This window comes from Poecilia reticulata, chromosome 6 (genome assembly GCF_904066995.2).
Source record: "Poecilia reticulata chromosome 6, P_reticulata-male-v2, whole genome shotgun sequence".
Lineage (NCBI taxonomy): Eukaryota > Metazoa > Chordata > Actinopteri > Cyprinodontiformes > Poeciliidae > Poecilia > Poecilia reticulata.
In genome coordinates, this window is record NC_088835.1 from 31,662,723 (window position 1) to 31,685,198 (window position 22,476).

General features: G+C 45.2%; 2 protein-coding genes and 1 long non-coding RNA gene across 7 annotated transcripts in view; 1 reads left to right on the forward strand and 2 right to left on the reverse strand.

The window, feature by feature from the left end:
- wfdc1 (WAP four-disulfide core domain 1) overlaps positions 1-4,574 on the reverse strand; it is an 18,016-nt gene extending 13,442 nt beyond the window's left edge. The window contains exons 1-2 of one of the 3 annotated variants that reach the window (XM_081608413.1): positions 4,278-4,574; positions 4,028-4,090 (exon numbers count right to left, since the gene is read on the reverse strand). The gene's annotated coding sequence lies outside the window, so the exon portion shown is untranslated. Of the gene's footprint in view, positions 1-4,027 lie in introns of all 3 variants that reach the window. The other 2 variants (XM_081608412.1, XM_081608414.1) reach the window with 2 other exon arrangements.
- Positions 4,575-10,375: 5,801 nt separating this feature from the next.
- LOC103481320 (monocarboxylate transporter 13) lies at positions 10,376-18,445 on the reverse strand (the record flags this gene model as incomplete). Its single annotated transcript, XM_081608505.1, has 7 exons — positions 10,376-10,998; positions 11,065-11,098; positions 11,131-11,800; positions 15,016-15,256; positions 16,514-17,208; positions 17,283-17,426; positions 18,235-18,445. Coding segments are annotated over 5 exons (1,488 nt in total), but the record flags the coding sequence as incomplete, so codon positions are not given.
- A 2,197-nt stretch (positions 18,446-20,642) lies between these two features.
- Positions 20,643-22,238, forward strand: LOC103481173 (uncharacterized). Of its 3 annotated transcripts, none has more exons than XR_014087992.1 (3): positions 20,643-21,098; positions 21,771-21,949; positions 22,052-22,238. It is a non-coding gene; the product is annotated as an uncharacterized LOC103481173 (long non-coding RNA). The 3 variants fall into 3 exon arrangements; XR_014087993.1 differs by having other exon boundaries at positions 21,771-21,945; XR_014087994.1 differs by having other exon boundaries at positions 21,818-21,949.
- Positions 22,239-22,476: the final 238 nt, after the last annotated feature.

Below are 22,476 nucleotides of genomic sequence, written 5' to 3' on the forward strand. Positions count from 1 at the left end.
GGAAGGAATGTAAGCCTGCACAAATCTCGGTGATTATTAGCTTTCCAGGAGCCGGGCTCCTGTTGCTGGGAGGCCCCGGCTCCACCCCCACTCACCGAGTGGGGGTGGGGGGAGGGGGCAGAGGCAGGGGGGTGGGGTAACTGAAGTTCATGACTGCAGCAGAAAACATTGCTACCTTCCACAGCTCTGCTGCTCGTTGATTTAAAGCTTTAAACTGTTTTTATCATGAGAAAATTCTTCATGTCAAACATGAAGTGAAGCTCTATGCTAACTTTGCTAACCCATCCATCCATCTCAATATGCTAACATCTCCAGCAGGCTACATGCTAACATCCCCGCCTGCTAACATCCCAGCAGGCTACATGCTAACATCCCAGCCTGTTAACATCCCAGCAGGCTACATGCTAACATCCCCGCCTGCTAACATCCCAGCAGGCTACATGCTAACATCCCAGCCTGCTAACATCCCAGCAGGCTACATGCTAACATCCCAGCAGGCTACATGCCAACATCCCAGCAGGCTACATGCCAACATCCCAGCCTGCTAACATCCCAGCAGGCTACATGCTAACATCCCAGCCTGCTAACATCCCAGCAGGCTACATGCTAACATCCCAGCCTGCTAACATTCCAGCAGGCTACATGCTAACATCCCAGCAGGCTACATGCTATCATCCCAGCCTGCTAACATCCCAGCAGGCTACATGCTAACATCCCAGCAGGCTACATGCTAACATTCCAGCCTGCTAACATCCCAGCAGGCTACATGCTAACATCCCAGCAGGCTACATGCTAACATCACAGCCTGCTAACATCCCAGCAGACTACATGCCAACATCTCAGCCTGCTAACATTCCAGCAGGCTACATGCTAACATCCCAGCAGGCTACATGCTAACATCCCAGCCTGCTAACATCCCAGCAGGCTACATGCTAACATCCCAGCAGGCTACATGCTAACATCTCAGCCTGCTAACATCCCAGCAGGCTACATGCTAACATCTCAGCCTGCTAACATCCCAGCAGGCTACATGCTAACATCTCAGCCTGCTAACATTCCAGTCACGCCCGACGTTCCTGATCCCGGCTGGGTTTCAGACAAACTGAGATCAGCAGTTTCTGAACAGGAAATGACCTCACGGCCAAACGTCTCGTGTCTCAGTGGAACGTCACATTCAGTCTGTTTTACAGTAACAGACACGAGTTTCATGGAAGCTGCCAGCCAGGTTTGTGTGTCAAACACAAAAGATAAAGGAACGCAGATGGAAAATCGTTTCACAAACTGAACATGAAAGCCGAGTTGTTTTCCTCTCTGGAGACGAAGACGCATCGCAGCTTTTCCTCCAGGAACAAAACGCTGGAGGCCTCAGCGGGTTCCAGATCACTGGATCACAGAAAACATGGCCGCCGCACTGCAAAGCAGACTGGGATTTATTTAGCGGACATAACAAGAGAGGTTTATGTGTCAAAATGTTTCAAAATGTCAGCTGATGCATCAATCTGTATGAGACAGTTCGAAGGTTGAAAACATTACAGCCTCATTCAAGTTTAACAAAATATTAGCACTAAAAAAAAACAAAACTAAACTAAAAATATCTTGTAAGATTTTGTGAAGTGTGAGAATGTGAAGAACTTAATGCAAACAATTTTAAACAAAGTTTGTGGAGGTTTCTGAATTTAGCCGCAGTTTAAAATGAGAACAGAGAATTTTCCTGTCCATCAGGGTCTTAAAATCCCTTTAAATGCAGCAGCTAAGTCAATGCTCAGAGTTTATCATTAAACAATAACAGATCTGTTTTTACAGTGCTATAAATTCACAGCTTTGGTTTTAATTTGCCAACTTAGAAGCTGGTTGGTGTAATAACGACTTTCCGGCAGTTTGAACTGCTGATGACATGTTATTGTTTTTGCAAAATGGGGGAGAAAATACGAAACTAATTCAGAACAAACTTTAGCTTTGGTGCATTTTTCATCCTGAGATCCAAACCCTGCAGCTTTTTCAGAATTAAAGTCATTTTTCAGGAAAGTGGCGTGTTGACGCTGAGCTGCCAGTCTCTCACTAAACACAGGATCCACGTCTGCACATTCTCTAACCTCTCAACCGTGTTTGGCTCAAGTTATTTATTTTAGCTCTGAGAAATCACCCAGAACCCCCAGAACACAAACATTTTCAGAGCGGGTCTCTTAGCGGCCGGTTGTGTTTGGAGCAGCGGGGCTCGGCCGCGGAGGCGGCCCGCTCCTTTGTTCTGCCAGACACTTGCTGCAGAGTTCAGCGGCTCTCGTTCCCAGCAGGTCTTCCTTCGTAATTTGGTTTATCCTTAAAAGCCCACATGCTGTACCCGGCTAGCTCAGCGTTAGCTTGCTGTGCTGCCTCCCGTCTCTCTCTCTGCTACCTTTGGACTCAGGTAACCGTGACATTCCTCAGCTTGACCCCTGGGGGTCAGGAGAAACGGGAAACCCTTCCAGCTCTGCCGTCATGAATGTCTCATAACATACGGTCACGACATGGAGACAGCTTCAACAAATATGTAAAAACATATTTTTCAGCTTTAAATGCTCTCCAGAACAAACCATGATCAGCGTTACAGCAATTATTAAATCATATTTATGAGTCGGTTCAGTTCACCTTCAACTAAAGTCACTCCCACACGATAAAACACTTACAATTTAAAAAGACAAGCTGCTGTTCTGTGCTGTAATGAAGAGAGCTTCATTACTGGGTCTATCCATCCATCCATTTTCTTGCACCCTTTTTCCCTCAGTGGGGTCGGGAGGGTTGCTGGTGCCCATCTCCAGCCAACGTTTCGGGCGAGAGGCGGGGTCACCTTGGACAGGTCGCCAGTCTGTCGCAGGGCAACACAGAGACACACAACCATGCACACACACTCACACCTAGGGACAATTTGGAGAGACCAATCAACCTGACAGTCATGTTTTTGGACTGTGGGAGGAAACCGGAGTACCTGGAGAAAACCCACCATGCACAGGGAGAACATGGAGACTCCATGCAGAAAGACCGGGAATCGAACCCAGAACCTTCTTGCTGCAAGGCAGCAGCTCTACCAACTGCGCCACTGTGCAGCCTCATTACTGGGTCTACTTTTACTTAAATCGCTGTATAGCACTTTAAATGCACTTTTTGAACAAGCACTTTATTTAGCACTGCACTTTAAGCAGAGATTTGCACATAAATAGCAATTTGCACACGAGAAGTTTTAATGGTATTTATTGAGTATTGTTAGTAATTAGCATGTAGCCTTTTGTTCTGGGCTCTGCACAGCTGCTCCTCATTGGAGAGTGAGCTGGTTGCCTGTGGAGGGAGGATAATTGTTACTCAGAGCAATGAGCTACTGGTGGGTAAAACTGAACAAATGTGTGTGCATAATCTGTAAAGTGTGGAGTGCTGATATTGAGTGACTCGCCTGTCTTTTCTGTGTCCTCTCCAGGGTGTTTGGGCAAATACTACCCCGGGGGTCCAGACACCATTTATAGGTTCTGGGAGAGGCCATGGAAAAGTGTGGGGAGATAATCGTTTATGGGTTTTTGTGGTGTTTCATTTGGTGCAGGATAAAATATGAAATATTTATAAAAAGTAAATTTAAATGTCTATATTTATTAAAGTGTACAAAGGCTTTTAATAATAAGTATTTCTCACAGAATAGCATAAATTAAACAGAATTGAAGATTGTCACAGTTTTTGTCTGTAGTAATTAGGTCAAATGCTGGCGCCATCTTGTGACGTCATCAGGCGAAGACAAACGTAAACAGCTAAAGCTGATTGTTACACAGAAGAGCAGGAAGTTGTGAGTGATTTCAGCAAAGACCTAGTTTATGTGCAGCTTTGGAGGAAGAAGTTAGATGTAGTGATGAAGAAGAAGTCCTACTGAAGGACTGCAACCCCATTTCTTATCTTTAGCCTGATTGTTCAGGAAGCAACGATGGCATGATTGTTTGGTACCTGAACCGAAAATGTTGAAAGGCAGACGATTTGAGTGCTTAATTTAAAAAAAAAAAAGGCAAAAACTCACCCAGAGTGGAGAAAGTTGGACTTCAAAAAGTGATGAATCAGGAGAAAGGAGCTGGAGGAACACCTGAGGGACGGTACAGGAAATAAACACAGAGGAAATGAAGCAGGATCCTAACCAAAGGCTAAAGGTGAGCGCTAATCTGAACCTAAACATAGAGAACCGAACACAGAAGAATCTCAACACAAAGGAAGCACCACCATTAACACCCCAAAATAATCCAAGACCAATAAAACGCCTCATGGATCATTACAGAATCTGTGGAGGGAACCAGAGATTAGGGTGATGGCAGAGAGTTGCTTCCAATCAGAAATCAGTTCCTTGATTCTAAGCCTCAGACCGCATCAGTCGCACCAGCCCGGTTCGGTCCGCTTTAACTCAACTCCAGACCGTCTGCCTAGGAAAGTCCCGTTCGTTTGGGGAGGCGTGAATACATAATCGAACCAAAAAAGGTTTGAACGCCAAGCGGACCAGAGACCGCTCCAAAAACAGAAAGTGCACTAGAGCGCAGGGCATTCTGGGTAAAAACAACCAAAGCTAACATGCTAGCGCTAGCAGCAGAAATGGCTCCTGGTCTTTAGCCTAAATAGAAATCCTCCATCCGCTAAAATCTGACACCTCCATCTTGTTTCCATCTGGTGAAGAAGGAAGTTGCTCTCAGTGTCTTCAGAGGTTTTGGTGTCGTTTCCTTCAGTGGTTCTTGGTGCAGCGCCCCCACAGGCCAGGAGGGGAACAGGTTGGTTTGGCTCAGAGCCACAGCAGCTGGAGGTGGAGCAGATGATGGATTTTGATCCCAACAGGACCGAGTCGACCGGCTCATCAGGAGGGAAGCATCCTGAATCTCTGAAGGTTCCGAATCATTTGGGTTAAACTGCTGAGATGAAAACTCAGATTCATTGAGGTAAAAGCTGTTCAAACAAGCAGTAACCCGGCATGCTCGCCGTGTGCGTGCGTGCGTGGGTGTGGTTTTCCCGTAGAGCCGTGATGAAACATGGATCACGTTTTTGTTCCGGTCTGATAAATCAAAGCTTTGTGGGCTTTGATGTGGTTTTCTTTAGCAGTGAGTACTTTGGCTTTATGATCAGTTCTCTCTCTGTGTGTGTGTGTGTGTGTGTGTGTGTGTGTGTGTGTGTGTGTGTGTGTGTGTGTGTGTGTGTGTGTGTGTGTGTGTGTGTGTGTCTGGGGGGAGGGCTACTGTCTGTGCAGCTCCTGCCACAGTTTGTGATGGTACGTTTATGCAGAGAGATGTTTATTTGTATTTCTGGGTCTTCTGATTGTTCAGTGGTGAAAGATGGAAGTTTTGCTGACTGTGGCAAACATTCAGCTGCAGAGGAGGAGCATCTCCAAAGGGTTTCAATGTGTGGTAATGCTACCCAAACATCAGCTTACTGTCCGTCTTTTCCCACATTTCATAAGTTATAACATTTTTGGAGAACTGTATTTTTTAGCCAACACTAACTTTCTCCTTGGACACCACTCAAAGTTCAACAGTGACCGACTCCTGCAGATTCACCGTGTTTTGGTTTAAACTTATGAACATAGAAAATAATCCTGGTTCTTCTGTTTCTCTGCTGTGTCGTTTCTAACCTCCAGTCGGTCGTGGCAGACGGTTCCGCCGGTACTGATCCAGGTTCTGCTAGAGCACAGGTGTCAAACACAAGGCCCGGGGGCCAAATCTGGCCCGCCGCAGCTTTTTATGTGGCCCTCTGGACTCCAAATTACATCAATAAGTCCTTCCAGTTTTTCACAAATCTGCAAAAATCACACAAAATCAACAAATTTCCAAATTTTTTCCTGACTTTACTGCTAATTTTCTCAAAATTGGTCAAAAACGTTGAATCCGTAACCGATATGACGAGTGATAGTCACATTTGACATCATACATTAGCGTAAATATTGTAAAAAAAATAATGATTACAAATATTTCTTAATATTCACCACAAAATCTGTCATTTTGATTGCAAAAATAAACACTAAAATAATCACAAATCCCAGAGGAACAGCTATTTATTGATATTTTAACAGTTTTATTGGTTTTATCAATAGATTCTGGTGCAACCGGCCCTTTAAGAACGTTCAGATTTTTGATTCGGCCCAAAATAAAAATGAGTTTGACACCACTGTCCTAGAGGCTTTTTACTGTTAAAGGGGAGTTTTTTCTCTCTATACACCCTTTTCACAGTGACGTCAGACAATGGCCGCCATAACTCGAAACGGTGTATCTTTACTTCCGGTGTGATTTTGCCTCGGGAAACTTGACTGAAAAATTCACGGATACTCATTATCTTAAGGATATAATAAAATGTAAAGATAATAATAACAGCATTAAAGTGTTAGATAACCATCATTACTCATTGTCAATCCATCATTCTCTATGTGTAAAATAAACAGCCGATCGGAGAGTAAACCAGCTAGCAGCAGCTTTAGCCACATTTGGGAAAATAAACACCGCTGTCCGTCAGCGCTGTAACGTTTAGAGATTCACTTTATTTATCAACTTTAATAAAACAGCATTTAAGTGTTAGCCGTTATTAGTCATTGTCAATTTATCATTTTCCAACTGTATTTAAAGGAACCAGCCTCCGATTGGAGAGTAAACCAGCTAGCAGCAGCTTTAGCCACAGTTAGGAAACATAAACACCGCTGTCTGTCAGTGCTGTGTTGTTAAAAGTTTCACTAAAATCACTGACATCTTCTAACACTGTTTAGAAAAGCATGTTAAATATTGATTTAAGCGCCATCTGCCAAATAATTTCCATATTCTGATGTGATTCACAATTTCTCCTTTTGTTTTGTTGTCCATCTCTCTCAACAGTAGCCGACCGAACAACCCACCATATCTGGGATGATCCAGTTGCTCTGTCCATGGCAGGTTCAGTCAATCAGCTGTGGGACATCTGCTGCCTAGTCAAAGTATCATGGGCCTCTTGATTTAAAAGGACAAACCAGTTCAGAGCCTCTCTGCTCCTGCAAGTCACTTCATGGATGAACTCACTACTGCTAGCAGCTGTTAGAAATGAAATCTTTGTGTATCTATTCTGTAGTTAATATCTATATGTATCTATTAATAAATGAATAGATGTTGTGTAGAGTTCTGTAAAAACTACTAACTTCTCTTGAGTAATTCTACATATGTGCAACTTTTACATTTAAATTGCTTCTTTTTGTAAATTTTACACATCTGGCTACAAAGTATGTGGAGGAGAAGAAATGCTAAAATTAAAGCTGCTATTGTGGAACAAAGACATGAGGTTTGTGGCTGTTTCTTTAAAACATCTATTTAATAATTACATTAAACACTTTACATGGTTACTACATTACACAAACATAATTACCACAGTTAATTTAAGCCATTGATAGAGAAAAAGTAGTTACAAAATAAATATCAATTTTATTTCAACAGTATGTACTCAGGGTTTACAACTTAAGAAGACAAACATGTTGGGTCCTTGGTGTGAGCCAGTCTGCAGTGAACTGGTGCCAGTCTGCAGTGAACTGGGGCCAGTCTGCAGTGAACTGGTGCCAGTCTGCAGTGAACTGGGGCCAGTCTGCAGTGAACTGGTGCCAGTCTGCAGTGAACTGGTGCCAGTCTGCAGTGAACTGGTGCCAGTCTGCAGTGAACTGGGGCCAGTCTGCAGTGAACTGGTGCCAGTCTGCAGTGAACTGGGGCCAGTCTGCAGTGAACTGGTGCCAGTCTGCAGTGAACTGGGGCCAGTCTGCAGTGAACTGGGGCCAGTCTGCAGTGAACTGGTGCCAGTCTGCAGTGAACTGGGGCCAGTCTGCAGTGAACTGGTGCCAGTCTGCAGTGAACTGGGGCCAGTCTGCAGTGAACTGGGGCCAGTCTGCAGTGAACTGGTGCCAGTCTGCAGTGAACTGGGGCCAGTCTGCAGTGAACTGGGGCCAGTCTGCAGTGAACTGGTGCCAGTCTGCAGTGAACTGGGGCCAGTCTGCAGTGAACTGGTGCCAGTCTGCAGTGAACTGGGGCCAGTCTGCAGTGAACTGGGGCCAGTCTGCAGTGAACTGGTGCCAGTCTGCAGTGAACTGGGGCCAGTCTGCAGTGAACTGGTGCCAGTCTGCAGTGAACTGGGGCCAGTCTGCAGTGAACTGGTGCCAGTCTGCAGTGAACTGGTGCCAGTCTGCAGTGAACTGGTGCCAGTCTGCAGTGAACTGGGGCCAGTCTGCAGTGAACTGGTGCCAGTCTGCAGTGAACTGGTGCCACTCTGCAGTGAACTGGGGCCAGTCTGCAGTGAACTGGGGCCACTCTGCAGTGAACTGTGGCCAGTCTGCAGTGCACTGGGGCCGGTCTGCAGTGAACTGGGGCCAGTCTGCAGTGAACTGGGGCCAGTCTGCAGTGAACTGGGGCCAGTCTGCAGTGAACTGGGGCCAGTCTGCAGTGAACTGGGGCCAGTCTGCAGTGAACTGGGGCCAGTCTGTAGTGAACTGGTGCCAGTCTGCAGTGAACTGGTGCCAGTCTGCAGTGAACTGGTGCCAGTCTGCAGTGAACTGGTGCCAGTCAGCAGTGAACTGGTGCCAGTCTGCAGTGAACTGGTGCCAGTCTGCAGTGAACTGGGGCCAGTCTGCAGTGAACTGGTGCCAGTCTGCAGTGAACTGGGGCCACTCTGCAGTGAACTGGGGCCAGTCTGAAGTGAACTGGGGCCAGTCTGAAGTGAACTGGTGCCAGTCTGCAGTGAACTGGGGCCAGTCTGAAGTGAACTGGGGCCAGTCTGCAGTGAACTGGGGCCAGTCTGAAGTGAACTGGGGCCAGTCTGAAGTGAACTGGTGCCAGTCTGCAGTGAACTGGTGCCAGTCTGCAGTGAACTGGTGCCAGTCTGCAGTGAACTGGGGCCACTCTGCAGTGAACTGGGGCCAGTCTGAAGTGAACTGGGGCCAGTCTGAAGTGAACTGGTGCCAGTCTGCAGTGAACTGGGGCCAGTCTGAAGTGAACTGGGGCCAGTCTGCAGTGAACTGGGGCCAGTCTGAAGTGAACTGGTGCCAGTCTGCAGTGAACTGGGGCCAGTCTGCAGTGAACTGGTGCCCGTCTGCAGTGAACTGGTGCCAGTCTGCAGTGAACTGGAGCCAGTCTGCAGTGAACTGGTGGATGACAGAGACGATGCTATACTGTAGTGAGCAGTTTGAAGCAGACGTCCCACCATGTGATCCACTGGGTTTTCCCAGCTGAGCACAAACTTCATGCACTTTGTTTCCACAGCAGAATCAAGTTTAACTTGTTAAAAGGGATATTAAGTTATTATTCTTTTTTTATTAATTTACTTCAGGTAATGTCGCTACTTAGCGGCTGGTGAAACTAGAGGAGGGTTTAATACGATCAAGCATTTACATGACGGGTGGCAACACGAGTCTATACTATAAACATGTGATTAAGATTACAGCCTAAACACGTTTTATTTCCAAAACTGAAAGGCTACGTAATGTTAGCCAGCTAACAAATTACTACTGCTAGCCTAGCATATCAACTAGCAGCTAGAAAAAACCAAAACACGAACCTTGGTAGTCAAACTGGAATCAATCAGCAGGAATTTGTCCAGTTTAGATGTTGATGAAGAAAAACTGTATGAAATAGTGATATATCTTTAAATCGTATTAGTGGCAGCAGCTTTAGAGTCCAGAAACAGCGTTAACTACACACACCGGAACTAAAGATACACTGTTTAGAGCCATAACGGAAGTTGTGTGACGTCATGTGAAAAGGGTCTATTGATGTAAAGTCAGTGACACAATACAAGCAGGTGCTGTCGCCCCCTGCTGGTCAGGAGGAGTGAACGCTGCTAGTCAACGACTCGATGCTCTGCCGAGTTTCCTTAAAACATTTTAAACTAATTTGAATAATAAACTGAACATAATGCACCGATTGATAACTGGTGATTTGGCATTATAAAAATAAATTGATTTCAAATATAAAGTATGGATCTTCAGGCTTGCAGATCTTTTCTAGGCTTTTTTTAATTATTATTTCTTCTACGTTTCTTTACCAGGTGGAAATCATGGCCGCTTGCAGTCCAGACTTTTTCCTGCTCAGATGTTAAAACTCTTCATCAGATGAAGAAGTTAAACTTTTCCAGATGTTGAAAACAGGACATCAGGTTCCAATTTTCCTTTAATATCTATAAACTTTTTCACCAAGATGGGAAATATTTCTAATTTGATGTGTTTTGTAGATTATTTCATCATCAGTTTCATTTAATTATCCCAGCTTTGTTTTTTTAGAAATGCTGTAATGTCAGCAGACTGCCACTAGAGGGCGCCACAGACGAGCTTTAAACTTTACGAAGCAACAGAGGAAGAACCACGTCGAGAAACAGTTTATACTTTTAAACAAAACTCTTTATTTAATGAGCATAATTTATTTTTTCAGCTCCAGAAAAAAAAGTTGAAACGTGAAGTCATGGAGGAACTGGTTTAATAAAAACCACCAACAGATGAAAGTTAAATCTAACGTTTTAGAAACGGCATTGCTTCAGTTACATAAACTCAAACCTGGCAGATTAATTTAATGTAATGATGATTTGCTGCAATAACCGTTTATTTCTCTTTAAGTGGAGCCGCGGTTGCTAGGAAACGTCTGAACGTTGTGACCATGAAAACTTCCCAGTTAATTACTAAGCATTGCTGGAAAAAGCTGCGTTCAGAAGAACCCCAAACATTTACCGACTCACGCAGCAGCGTTTATCTTCTGTCCCTGACCACAGAGCTGATCCTGCAGATTACCGGCTCTGACCTCTGCTGACCGGCTGATTTTTACCGGCTCTGACCTCTGATGACCGGCTGATTTTTACCGGCTCTGACCTCTGCTGACCGGCTGATTTTTACCGGCTCTGACCTCTGCTGACCGGCTGATTTTTACCGGCTCTGACCTCTGATGACCGGCTGATTTCTACCGGCTCTGACCTCTGCTGACCGGCTGATTTTTACCGGCTCTGACCTCTGATGACCGGCTGATTTTTACCGGCTCTGACCTCTGCTGACCGGCTGATTTCTACCGGCTCTGACCTCTGCTGACCGGCTGATTTTAACCGGCTGACCTCTGCTGACCGGCTGATTTTTACCAGCTCTGACCTCTGCTGACCGGCTGATTTTAACCGGCTGACCTCTGCTGACCGGCTGATTTTTACCGGCTCTGACCTCTGCTGACCGGCTGATTTTTACCAGCTCTGACCTCTGCTGACCGGCTGATTTTTACCGGCTCTGACCTCTGCTGACCGGCTGATTTTTACCGGCTCTGACCTCTGCTGACCGGCTGATTTCTACCGGCTCTGACCTCTGATGACCGGCTGATTTTTACCGGCTCTGACCTCTGCTGACCGGCTGATTTTTACCGGCTCTGACCTCTGCTGACCGGCTGATTTTTACCGGCTCTGACCTCTGCTGACCGGCTGATTTTTACCGGCTCTGACCTCTGCTGACCGGCTGATTTTTACCGGCTCTGACCTCTGCTGACCGGCTGATTTTTACCGGCTCTGACCTCTGATGACCGGCTGATTTTTACCGGCTCTGACCTCTGCTGACCGGCTGATTTTTACCGGCTCTGATCTCTGCTGACCGGCTGATTTTTGGATCCAGATTAGAGTCCGGCTCTTTCCCTCCAACAGAAACACTTTTTCCAGATCCGTTTCTCTGTGGGCGCAGCGTCGGTGGCCGTTTTCCGGCTCTGCCGGTCCATCTGGTGCAGAATGAGGAGGAACAGCGCCGAGGCGATGAGGGCCACTCCGGACATGAGGAAGCCCGTCCCGTAGTTCTCCATCTTGTCAATGAAGAAACCTGAACGGAAAGCAGAAAAGGGCCAGAAATAAGAAGTTTATGAGAAATTATTTAAACCTGAAATGCAAATATAAATTATTGCTAACTAGGGCTGAACCGATTCCTCGAGTGATTCGAGAGCCTCGATTATTAAAATTCCTCGAGGAAAATGTTCCTGCCTCGAAGCTTCGTTAATTTATGTTTTATCATTTAGCGCACCGTGTTTCAGCCGGAACATTATCTGCGTTGCGCGGAGCTCTGACTTCCGCCTCTGAGTTGTTGACGGAAGCTACGTGTTAGCGGCATAACGTCCAATCTTCAAGTTCGGCCCGCGGGGATTTTACTGATTGGTGATAATTCCGGGTTTTCATCGTTTTTTCTGGGACCAATAAACATCCTTAAAATGACCGGCGCGATGCCGGGAGTTCGGCAGCCTTTCTGCTCCGGAGCTGCTGGTTGAACGGCGGGAAGAAGCTGAGGAGGATTTATACAGGTGAGCGGAGAGACTGAACACGGCGGGCGGCTGAGGGTTGATGCTTACAGGGTAAGAGCAGCTTTACGGACGAACCGCACAATAAACTGATATCATCCCGGTCTGAACAAACGGGAGGCGGAACATGGCGGGTAGATGAGTTTCTGAACGGAGGAGCCGTAAATATCCCGTATTGCTCCCCCGGTCTACAAAACAGTAACTAGTAGGGAAGCTCAAAGGTGGAAAAAATAGACTGATGTTGATATCCGATAGTAACACTGGTGTTATGGAAGATTTACCAATATTTTATTTCATAATTGTTTTTATCCAATTACTCGATTAATCGTAAGAAAAATCTATAGATTCCTAAAATAATCGTTTACAACAGCCCTAATGCTAACAAACAGGAAAAAGGACACAGGTGGAAGCTGCCCTACTTAATGAGCAGGACTTTGAAGCTGGTCTTCAGAGTCTGAGAGGTAAATAGCTTCTGTGTCAGGCGGAGCTAAAAATAGAAACTCATTGTCTATATTTGACTCAGATTAATCTGACACCAGTTTCACCCCAAAAGAGACTAAAATAAAATATCAAAGTGAAAAAATTCAAAGCCAACAATGAAGCGTTTCTGCAGGAAGTCCAGCTGAAAGCGTCTGTTTGACTCGGACACTTTCTGCTCCATCAGGCCGGGACGCTCCAGGCGTGGAGGGTTTGGAAGCTGATCATAAGTCATTTTTTTCTTATTAATACACAGACGATCAATTTCCAGTTTCTAAAAGTGATAAAAAAAAGTGACTCCATAAACACAAATGAGACAGAAAGACACTAAATACCATTAAATCTGCTCCAATAGAGCAATGAGATGCTGAGATGTTCTCTCTATTATTACAGGACGTAAACAATCCATCCATCCATCCATTTTCTTCCGCTTATCCGGGTCGGGTCGCGGGGGCAGCAGCTTCAGAAGGGAGGCCCAGACTTCCCTCTCCAGCCTCTTCCAGCTCCTCCAGGAACCCCAAGGCGTTCCCAGGCCAGCCGAGAGACATCGTCCCTCCAGGTGTCCTGGGTCTCCCCTCCTCCCGGTGGGACCTGATCTCCTCACCAGGGAGGCGTCCAGGAGGCATCCTGACCAGATGCCCGAGCCTCAACTGGCTCCTCTCGACGTGGAGGAGCAGCGGCTCTACTCTGAGTCCCTCCCGGATGACCGAGCTTCTCTCTCTAAGGGAGAGCCCAGCCACCCTGCGGAGGAGGAAACCCATTTCGGCCGCTTGTACCCGTGATCTCGTTCTTTCGGTCATGACCCAAAGCTCATGACCATAGATGAGGGTGGGAACGTAGATCGACCGGTAAATCGAGAGCTTCGCTTTTTGGCTCAGCTCTCTCTTCACCACGACGGACCGGTACAGCGCCCGCTTCACGGCAGACGCTGCCCCAATCCGCCTGTCGATCTCCCTTCTTCCCTCATTCGTGAACAAGATCCCCAGATACTTAAACTCCTCCACTTGAGGCAGGACGACCCCCCTGACCCGGAGAAGGCACTCTACCCTTTTCCGGCTCAAGACCATGGCCTCGGATTTGGAGGCACTGAGCCTCATCCCGGCCACTTCACACTCGGCTGCGAACCGCTCCAGTGAGAGCTGCAGATCATGATCCGATGAAGCCAACAGGACCACATCATCCGCAAAAAGCAGAGATGCGATCCTAAGGCCACCAAAACGGATCAACACCTCGGCTGCACCTAGAAATTCTGTCCATAAAAGTAATGAACAGATTCAGGACGTAAACAACAACTTTAAATTATGCTTCATGTTTTCAAAAACCCAACCAAACTTTTACTTCTAATTAAAGGAACCGATGAGGTTAGCTGGAGGGAAAATCCGTTCAGCAGCGTGAGCGAACATTTAGAAAGCCAACAGCCATGAAATGAACGCTGCAGCTTCTGATTATTTCAAACTGCGATCCTGACAGAATCATGAAGGAAAAGAGCTGCGACAGGATCCAGTTTTACTGGACGGAGCTTTTTATTTACCCCATCAAAAAGCAGTGAAATACTGTAAAACAGTGACGGTTTGACCAACGAGCTTTAAACGTTGAACTGGAGATGTAAAGGTGCACAGTAAAAAAATAACAGCAGTAATTTAGGTTGTTTGGCTCGTGACAAGAAAAAAGTTGCATTTTATTTTCAAAAGTTATGTTTTCACCATGTTAATTCATTTATAAACGTCAGAATTAGAAAGCTAAAGATGTAGTTAGAGGACTATATATTTGGCTCAAAACAAAAATATTTAGTTTGAAGCTAAACAACCAAACCGGTGGACAACCAAAATAAAAGCTATTTCAGAACTAAATGCTTAGCTTGCTAGTTAGCTTGATGACTTAGTATATAGTTTGGAGCTAAATACGTAGCTTGCTAACTAGCTTGATGACTTAGTATATAGTTTGGAGCTAAATACGCAGCTTACTAACTAGCTTGATGACTTAGTATATAGTTTGGAGCTAAATACGTAGCTTGCTAACTAGCTTGATGACTAATCTTAAATTAGTCATCAAGCTAACTTAAAATTTAGCTTGATGACTAAGTATATAGTTTGGAGCTAAATATGCAGCTTGCTAACTAGCTTGATGACTTAGTATATAGTTTGGAGCTAAATACGTAGCTTGCTAACTAGCTTGATGACTTAGTATATAGTTTGGAGCTAAATACGCAGCTTGCTAACTAGGTAGCAATATTTAGCTCGATATAAACGAGACAACCATCGGGGCCTACCAGCGATGGGCGGCCCCAGCAGGCCTCCGCTGCTGCGGATCAGCATGAAGAAGCCCAGCGCGCTGCCCAGCCGCTCCACGCCCACCACCTCCGGCAGCACCGTGATGTGGACGGCCACCGTGGCGCCGAACACCAGGCCGTGGGCGGCGCTGAAGGCCACCAGCCCCGGGAAGGTGGAGGCCAGCGGGCACAGCAGCAGCACGGCGCCGAGCAGAACCACGGTGGCGGTGAGCTGCTGGACCTGCTCCGAGAGAAAACAGAACCGCGTCAACTTCCTGTCATGATGGTGGACGTAGATCACAGGTGTCAAACTCAAGGCCCGGGGGCCAAATCTGGCCCGCCGTAGCTTTTTATGTGGCCCTCTGGACACCAAATTACATCAATAGGTCCGTCCAGTTTTTCACAAATCTGCAAAAATCACACAAAATCAAAAAATGTCCACATTTTTGTCCTGATTTTACTGCTAATTTTCTCAAAATTGGTCAAAAACATTGAATCCGTAACCGATAGAGCGAGTGATAGAATCACATTTAACGTAAATACTGTAAAAAAAATAACAATTACAAATATTTCTTAATATTCACCACAAAATCTGTCATTTTGATTGCAAAAATAAACACTAAAATAATCAGAAATCCAGGAGTAACAGCTATTTATTGATATTTTAACAGTTAAATTGGTTTTATCAATAGATTCTGGTGCAACCGGCCCTTTAAGAACATTCAGATTTTTGATTCGGCCCAAAATAAAAATGAGTTTGACACCACTGACGTAGATGAACATGCGTGAATATTTGAGTCACCGGAAGTGGATTAAATACTTAGCTTGCTAACTAAACATTTAGCTTACTAATTAATTATTAAATATATATAATAAATATTAGCACATACAAACATTTTAATGTGAAGGTAAAATCTGCTACAGGAAGGGTCTGTATCTTCACCATGTTATTCATAAATTCAGAGCTAGCAGGCTAAATATGTAGCTAGCATATTTAGCTAAAATACCTGGATAATGTGCAAATTCACTTGCCAATAACCGGAAGTATATTGCCGTAAATAATAGCTGGATCTTATGAGAAAGCTACATATTTAATTTATAAGTTAAATATTTGGCTAGCTCAGGAATAACTAAATGCTTAGCTAGCTCAGAACTAATTATTTAGCTTGTTATCTAAATTTTTACATTAAAATGAAATACTTGGTTTAACTTCAGACGTAAGATTTAGCTTGTAAGCTAAGCTTAGAGCTATAGATTTAGTTTGAAGATAAATATTTAGTAGTTAAATATTAAATGTTTAATATGTAATATTTACATAATACCAACATATTTAGCTATGAGCTAAGTATTTAGCTATAAATTAAATATTCATCTTTATAACTAAGCTTTTAGTTTGGGACTAAACATTTAGTGTAGTTTACAGATAAGAAGTGATTTGAAAAAGTGTCCCCCCCCTCCCCGATCTGTTTCTGCTTGTGTCCCATGATGGTGATCGCACCGTCTGAATCAGCCTCAGGTTCGCCACCCAGCCGAAGAAGATTCTGCCGAAGAGGTCGAGCACCGCAGAGATGGACAGCAGCGCCGCCGCCTGGTACTCGCTCAGCCCCTGGCTGCGAGCGTACGGAACCAGGAAGAGCGACGGCGCGAAGAACCCGAGCGCCGCAAACACCCCGAACATGGAGTAGACCATGAAGCGGCCGTTGGTGATGAGCGTGTAGTCGACATAGTGCTGGACTCCAGTCCTCAGTTGGGTCCTCTTTGGACCGGTTGAAGAGTTCCCGGCCACACTGGACGTCTCATCATCAACACGATCTCTCACAGTCTCCTGGTCGTTAATTTCCAGGACGTTCAGCTCACTTTCCAATCGAAAGCCCAGCTGGGTTTCCTCCAGGTCTCCTTTCTGGAGGCTCTCCTCTTCTTCTTTGACCTTTCTGATAACGTTAGCATCTCTTGGGGCCCTCAGGGGCCGGAGCAGCATGCCGCACACGCACAAGTTGAGCTGCAGCCCCCCCAGGATGAGCAGCGCGCCCCTCCAGGAGAAGCTGTCGATCAGCAGCTGGAACAGCGGCGTGAGGCTGAACGTCAGGATGCATTCTCCAGCGCTAGCCAAGGCGTTGGCGACCGGGCGCCTCCTGTCGAAGTACAGGCCCAGCATGGTGACGGCGGGGGTCCAGGTCAGCGCGTAGCCGAAGCCTGCAGCAACCAAACGGATCAGGAGCCAAACCCACCAGAGCACGTCCTCATCTTTCTGTGTTTGCTCCACTCACCGTTTAGGAAACCCACAGTTATGTAGAGCTCAGTCAGACTGCGGGCCAAAGCGCCGAACACGACGGCGGCGCTGCAGATGAGGCCGCCCGAGATGACCACAGCGCGATGGCTGAAGCGCGCACTCAGAGCGGAGGAGACCGGGGCTGAAACGCAGCTAACAGTTAGCTTACTGAGAAAATTCATTGGATTTTTCTTTTTAAAGAAACAAGAAGAGAAAACTTTCAAAATTAGACTTTGACAGTCTCTATTTAACTCTGGGTTCAGAGACTCCTGCAGAACTCATTCACTCACAAACCTTTCATGTAGTTTGTCATCGTAAACTACCACTACATGTCTATCTGCTAACATGCTAATAGCGGAGCTAATTTTCAGAGTTAGCAAGTTAAGACTCGCTAAATGCTATTTCTTTTAGCACAAAGTGGTTTGTTGAAATGTACTAAAAGTAAAAATATTGACTGTTTTTTGCTAGAAAATTTCTGCAATTAATCAAAAATTTTTCAGATTTTTCCATCAATTTTTTTTTACTTTTCATACTTAGAAATTTCTTGGGTTTTTTTGTTGTTTTTTTGGAAATTTCTGAGACAAATCTAAAAAAATATGAGTTTTTGGCAGAAATTGACTTCCTTTTCTATTGACAGTGGAATAAAACATTGTCGTACTTTTGTCTATTTGCAGACCTTATAGATGAAAACAAGCACAAAGGACAGGAAAACAAAGGAGGAGTAAATTCTCACCAAGAAACTTATAAAAAGAAGAAATTTCTGAGTTTGAAAATGTAAAAAAAAATGTAGATTAATCTAAAAATTTCGGAGTTTTTTGGCAGAAATGTCCTTTTCCTCTTATTTTTCCATCTCAGCCCTAATACTCCGCCGTTCTGTCCTCTGTTTTCAGCAGATGAAAACTTCAGAGGTTTGCTGGAGGCAAGCGAGGAGCGGGTGGAGAGAGAGCTACCTGCTATGTGAATGGTCGCCACGGCGATGGAGGTGATCCATGACGTTCCTGCTGCCGTGGTTTCAAAGTACTGCTGGATCTCAACAAAAAATACACCGAAGGACTTGATCACACCGAAGGTCAGGCCAAAGACGAAGAAGCAGGAGAGCAGGATGAGCCAGGCGTAGCCGCCGTCGGGCGCTGCGGCGGCGGCGGGCGATGCTGCGGCGGCGGGCGCTGCGGCGGCGCCGGGCAATGCTGCGGCGTGGCGCGATGTTGCGGCGCCGGGCAATGCTGCGGCGTCGGGCGACGCTGCGGCGCCTCCCCTCTTCCCTGCATTCTCTGGAGGATCCATGCTGACCAGCTGGGGTTTCTGCAACACTTTAACACATAAACATAAATGTTATTTGTTCGTCTCTTGGGCAGCAGCTCATATTTTAATACGTTGAGTGGAATGTGTCCCCTTCGCTCCAGGGATGTCGCCATGCGGTCAGAAGAAACTTTGAATGAAGGCCGTTGGGGACGTCTGACCGCCCCTCTGACGGGGCAGAGGAAAGCGGACACCTTCTCCAACAAGCCCGGCTGCCGGCGGGCCGAAGGCCGGGACCGGACCGGACCGGACCGGACCGCCTCCAGGACCTTACAGCTCCATTTGCCTCCCGTCTGGATCTCTGAACTCACCTCAGGGTTTTTAACCAATCAGATTAAATGTGAATCAGTTCACTGAGTTCTGCACAGAATCGGATCAGAAAGAAAAGGTTTTAAATAAAAATGAGCCCTACGGCTCCACAGAGCCGCGATCCGAGTGTTTTCTGTCCGTTTGGAAACAAACCTCAGCCTCCATCTCCGAGAGCCGGACGGGTTTCCCAGGCAACGGTAATCAGAAAAACCGCGTTGTTGCAGGAGTGTTTACAGAGCAGCAAGGAGCTGATTATGGGATGTTCGCTTCTGAAATATTGACATGTTTAATGTAATGACAGACTCTGAAAACAAAGTTCTGCCACAAACCATCATCATCATCACCACGTTCCAGCCAGGAACCTCAGAAAGGAAAATGATAACATGCCAGGGAGACAGAAGAATGGGCCTAGTCAAAGTACAGACCTAAATCTGACAGAGAGTTTGAGCCAAGACTTGATTATTTCTGTCCGTACAGGTTCTGCATGGAAGAATCCATAAAAAAAAGTTGATTTCTAGACATGCAGCGCTGGTGGAGACGAACCCAGAAGCAACTGGAGCAAAAGGCGGTTCTATACAAACGCACACCGCACTTTTCAGATTTTTATTTATTAAAATAACAAAACGTGGATCATTTCACAAATATGAGCTCTCTTGGTTAGTCACATAAGATCTCAGCGATGTGATTCAACCTGCTGCTGATGTCATAATCGCCGTCCTGCACAGCGGAGATTCAATCTGTCATTGTTTAAATGTCTTCCTTTCCTGGGTGTTTCTCTTTTGAAGCAGGTCTAAATTATCCAGCAGGAACAATCTGAACTCTTCCACTGGCTGTTGATTTACAGACAGGAAGTGGATTCTGCTGAAGCAGCGAAACGCAGCGAGAGGAAACGATCTTTTCAAACTAAAATGACTTTATTTACGCCAGGTGAGTCATTAACCACTTTAAATAGACGATTAAGCTAAATAGATAACCAGGATGAGAATTATTGACCAGATTAATCTGATTGGTCCAGGTGTTCCGTCCAGAACCTGCCGGTACCAGACGGGTTCCTGCTGGTTCTGGAGGTTCTACAGACAGACTCTGAATACTTTCTAGACCAGGATTAAAGGCTCAGGTTATCCTGCCGTCAGAGAAAAGGACAAACTCCACTTTGCATCATTTGTTGCTGTTTAAACTGCTAACTTTCTGTCGTTTCTCCAGCTGCTCTGACCTCCAGCCGCTGGTACCGACCCGTGTTCTGGTTCTGCTAACGGGGAGTTTTTCCTCTCCACTGTCGCCCTGCGCATGCTCGCTGGGAGGAATGGCTGTAAAGTTGACAGCAACTCAATTCCAGGAGGAGTGAATCCTGCGTTTCCATTTATCACATAATTGCCCAATTTGACGTTTCAGAAATAAATTTTCTTAATGGAAATGCAGCAATTTTAAAAAACCCTCATATTTTTAAAGCAGTTAAAGCAGATTTATTTCACAACACTGTAAACCTCATGATCAACGACCGGATGTTTCCACTGGCGGAAACCACGAAGAAGAAGAAGACAGGAAGTAGTTACAGGATGATTATCTGCAGCCGATTTTAATTTAGTTTCGTATTTAATGGAAACGCTGTAATTACAAAATTATTATTATTTTTTTACATCATCAGAATGTAAACAAAGTTTAGACTCGATGCTCTGCTGGGTTTCTTTAGATAGAAACTTTATAAACTAATTTAAATAATGAACTAAACTTAATGCACTGACTGGAATGACTTTATTTTGCAAAGTGCCTCGAGACGTTTCTTGTGAATTTGCTCCCTAGAAATAAACCGAATTGAAAATGTTGAGGTGCACATTCAGATTTACATAGATAAAAGAACTAACTGTTCTTAAACTGTTATCTGTATACTAACTGGTTTTGTCGTTGCCTGCGGCGTTGGGTCACTCGGCGGCCATCTTGCTCCTGCAGCAGTCAGCTCTCCGGGTCCGGTGTTGGTCCGTCCGGCTCCGCTAACAGAGACGTCTCTCACCCAGATGAAGCTGCAACATGTCAGCCGACAGCAGCAACTCGGTTAAATAAAATGCTGATGTAACACGTGAGCCAAGTCTGACCTTTGAACCCCATTTTTCCCAGGATTCCCGGGTCTGTCGACATGCAGGCGAAGGTCAAAGTCCCACCAGATGCTGGGAAAACTTGTGTGATTCACCATCTACGTCGAGAGAAAGAGGTTTTGTCAAATTAAAACCTCATCATTTAACCTGTGCACTGTAAAAACACTAAATCTAACCGAGTATGTTTGGTCTAGTTTATGGTGAAAATACTTGAGTTGACTTCAAATAAGACAAATTTAAGTATATTTTCAGATTGTTTGAGGTCTCTTAATATTGATAAGGTGCTAAAATGGAAAAATGTTTTATTGTAAGTGAAAAAAATCTGCCAATGAAACCAATAATTATCAATGTTAAGAATTTATTTACCTAATTTGAAAAGTTATTTGAAAGCTGATTTTGTCTTTTTTCAAGTAAATTGAGATATTTGCGCTAAAAACCAACAGAAAACACCTTTGCGTTTTTACAGTGTAAAGAGCCATTTTTCCCCAGTTCAGGTAAATGAAACAGATTTAGTCGGTTTACATTTCCTTTTTGCTTCTCCTTTCAAAAGAAGATTGGTTTCACATCAGTTCAAAATGCTAAAAAAATAGATTAATAAACACGAAAACAAACATTAAAGCTTCAGAATGTTTTGGTTTCCGGAAACACAAAATATAGTTAGTTTTAGTTTTTCACCATTAATCACCGTTTTTATTCATTTCAGCTAACTACAACGTTTTCAGTTTTGGTTGTTTTTATTAGTTTTAGTTCGTAACCTTGGTCAGGATTTTTCCCGTTTTGTCTTTCAGAGCCTGAAAATCGCGAACATGTTTTCCGATCTGAACTATTGATCCAGGTCTCCATGGAAACTGGAGGCTCACGGCCTTCCTCTCGTGTTTACGTTCATCTATAAGACATTAACTCGGATCAGGAGCCTCCTGCTGTCGGAGCGTCACGGTTCACCGAACGTCTGTTTTCCTCCAGGTTGGTGAGTTTCTGAGAAGCTCAAAGGTTTTGGGCAAAGTTTGGATGTAAACCCGAGTCAGCAGCTTCGCGCTGATCATATTAAATATTAATGTTATCTATCCAGAGCCCGCAGAAACTCCTGGGAGCGAGCTTTGTGGAGCCGGCCACAGCGGGACGTTTCCACCCAAACTTTTCACTCTGACCAGAGGAAGCGGCCCGGTTCTGCAGCTCAGAACCGGACCAGGGGGAACCGGGCTGAACGTCCAATCTGCGCCACATGTGTGGAAATAAATGATAGTTTCCAAAGCGTCTGCAGACTGAAGGTTCATGTTTCATCCGACTTTCTCACAGCGGCCATTATTGTTGCTGAATTTTATTAGCTGGATGAACGAAAGTCCAGAAGAGAAACTGGATTCCAGCAGAACATCAGAACTGAGCATCAATCCTCATGTCTGTCTCTCTTTGTTAAGAAGATACGTACCAGCGTTCTGGAGGTTTTAACACTTTCATCAGCCTGACCTCAGATCAGCCGTTAGATCTGAGAAACTC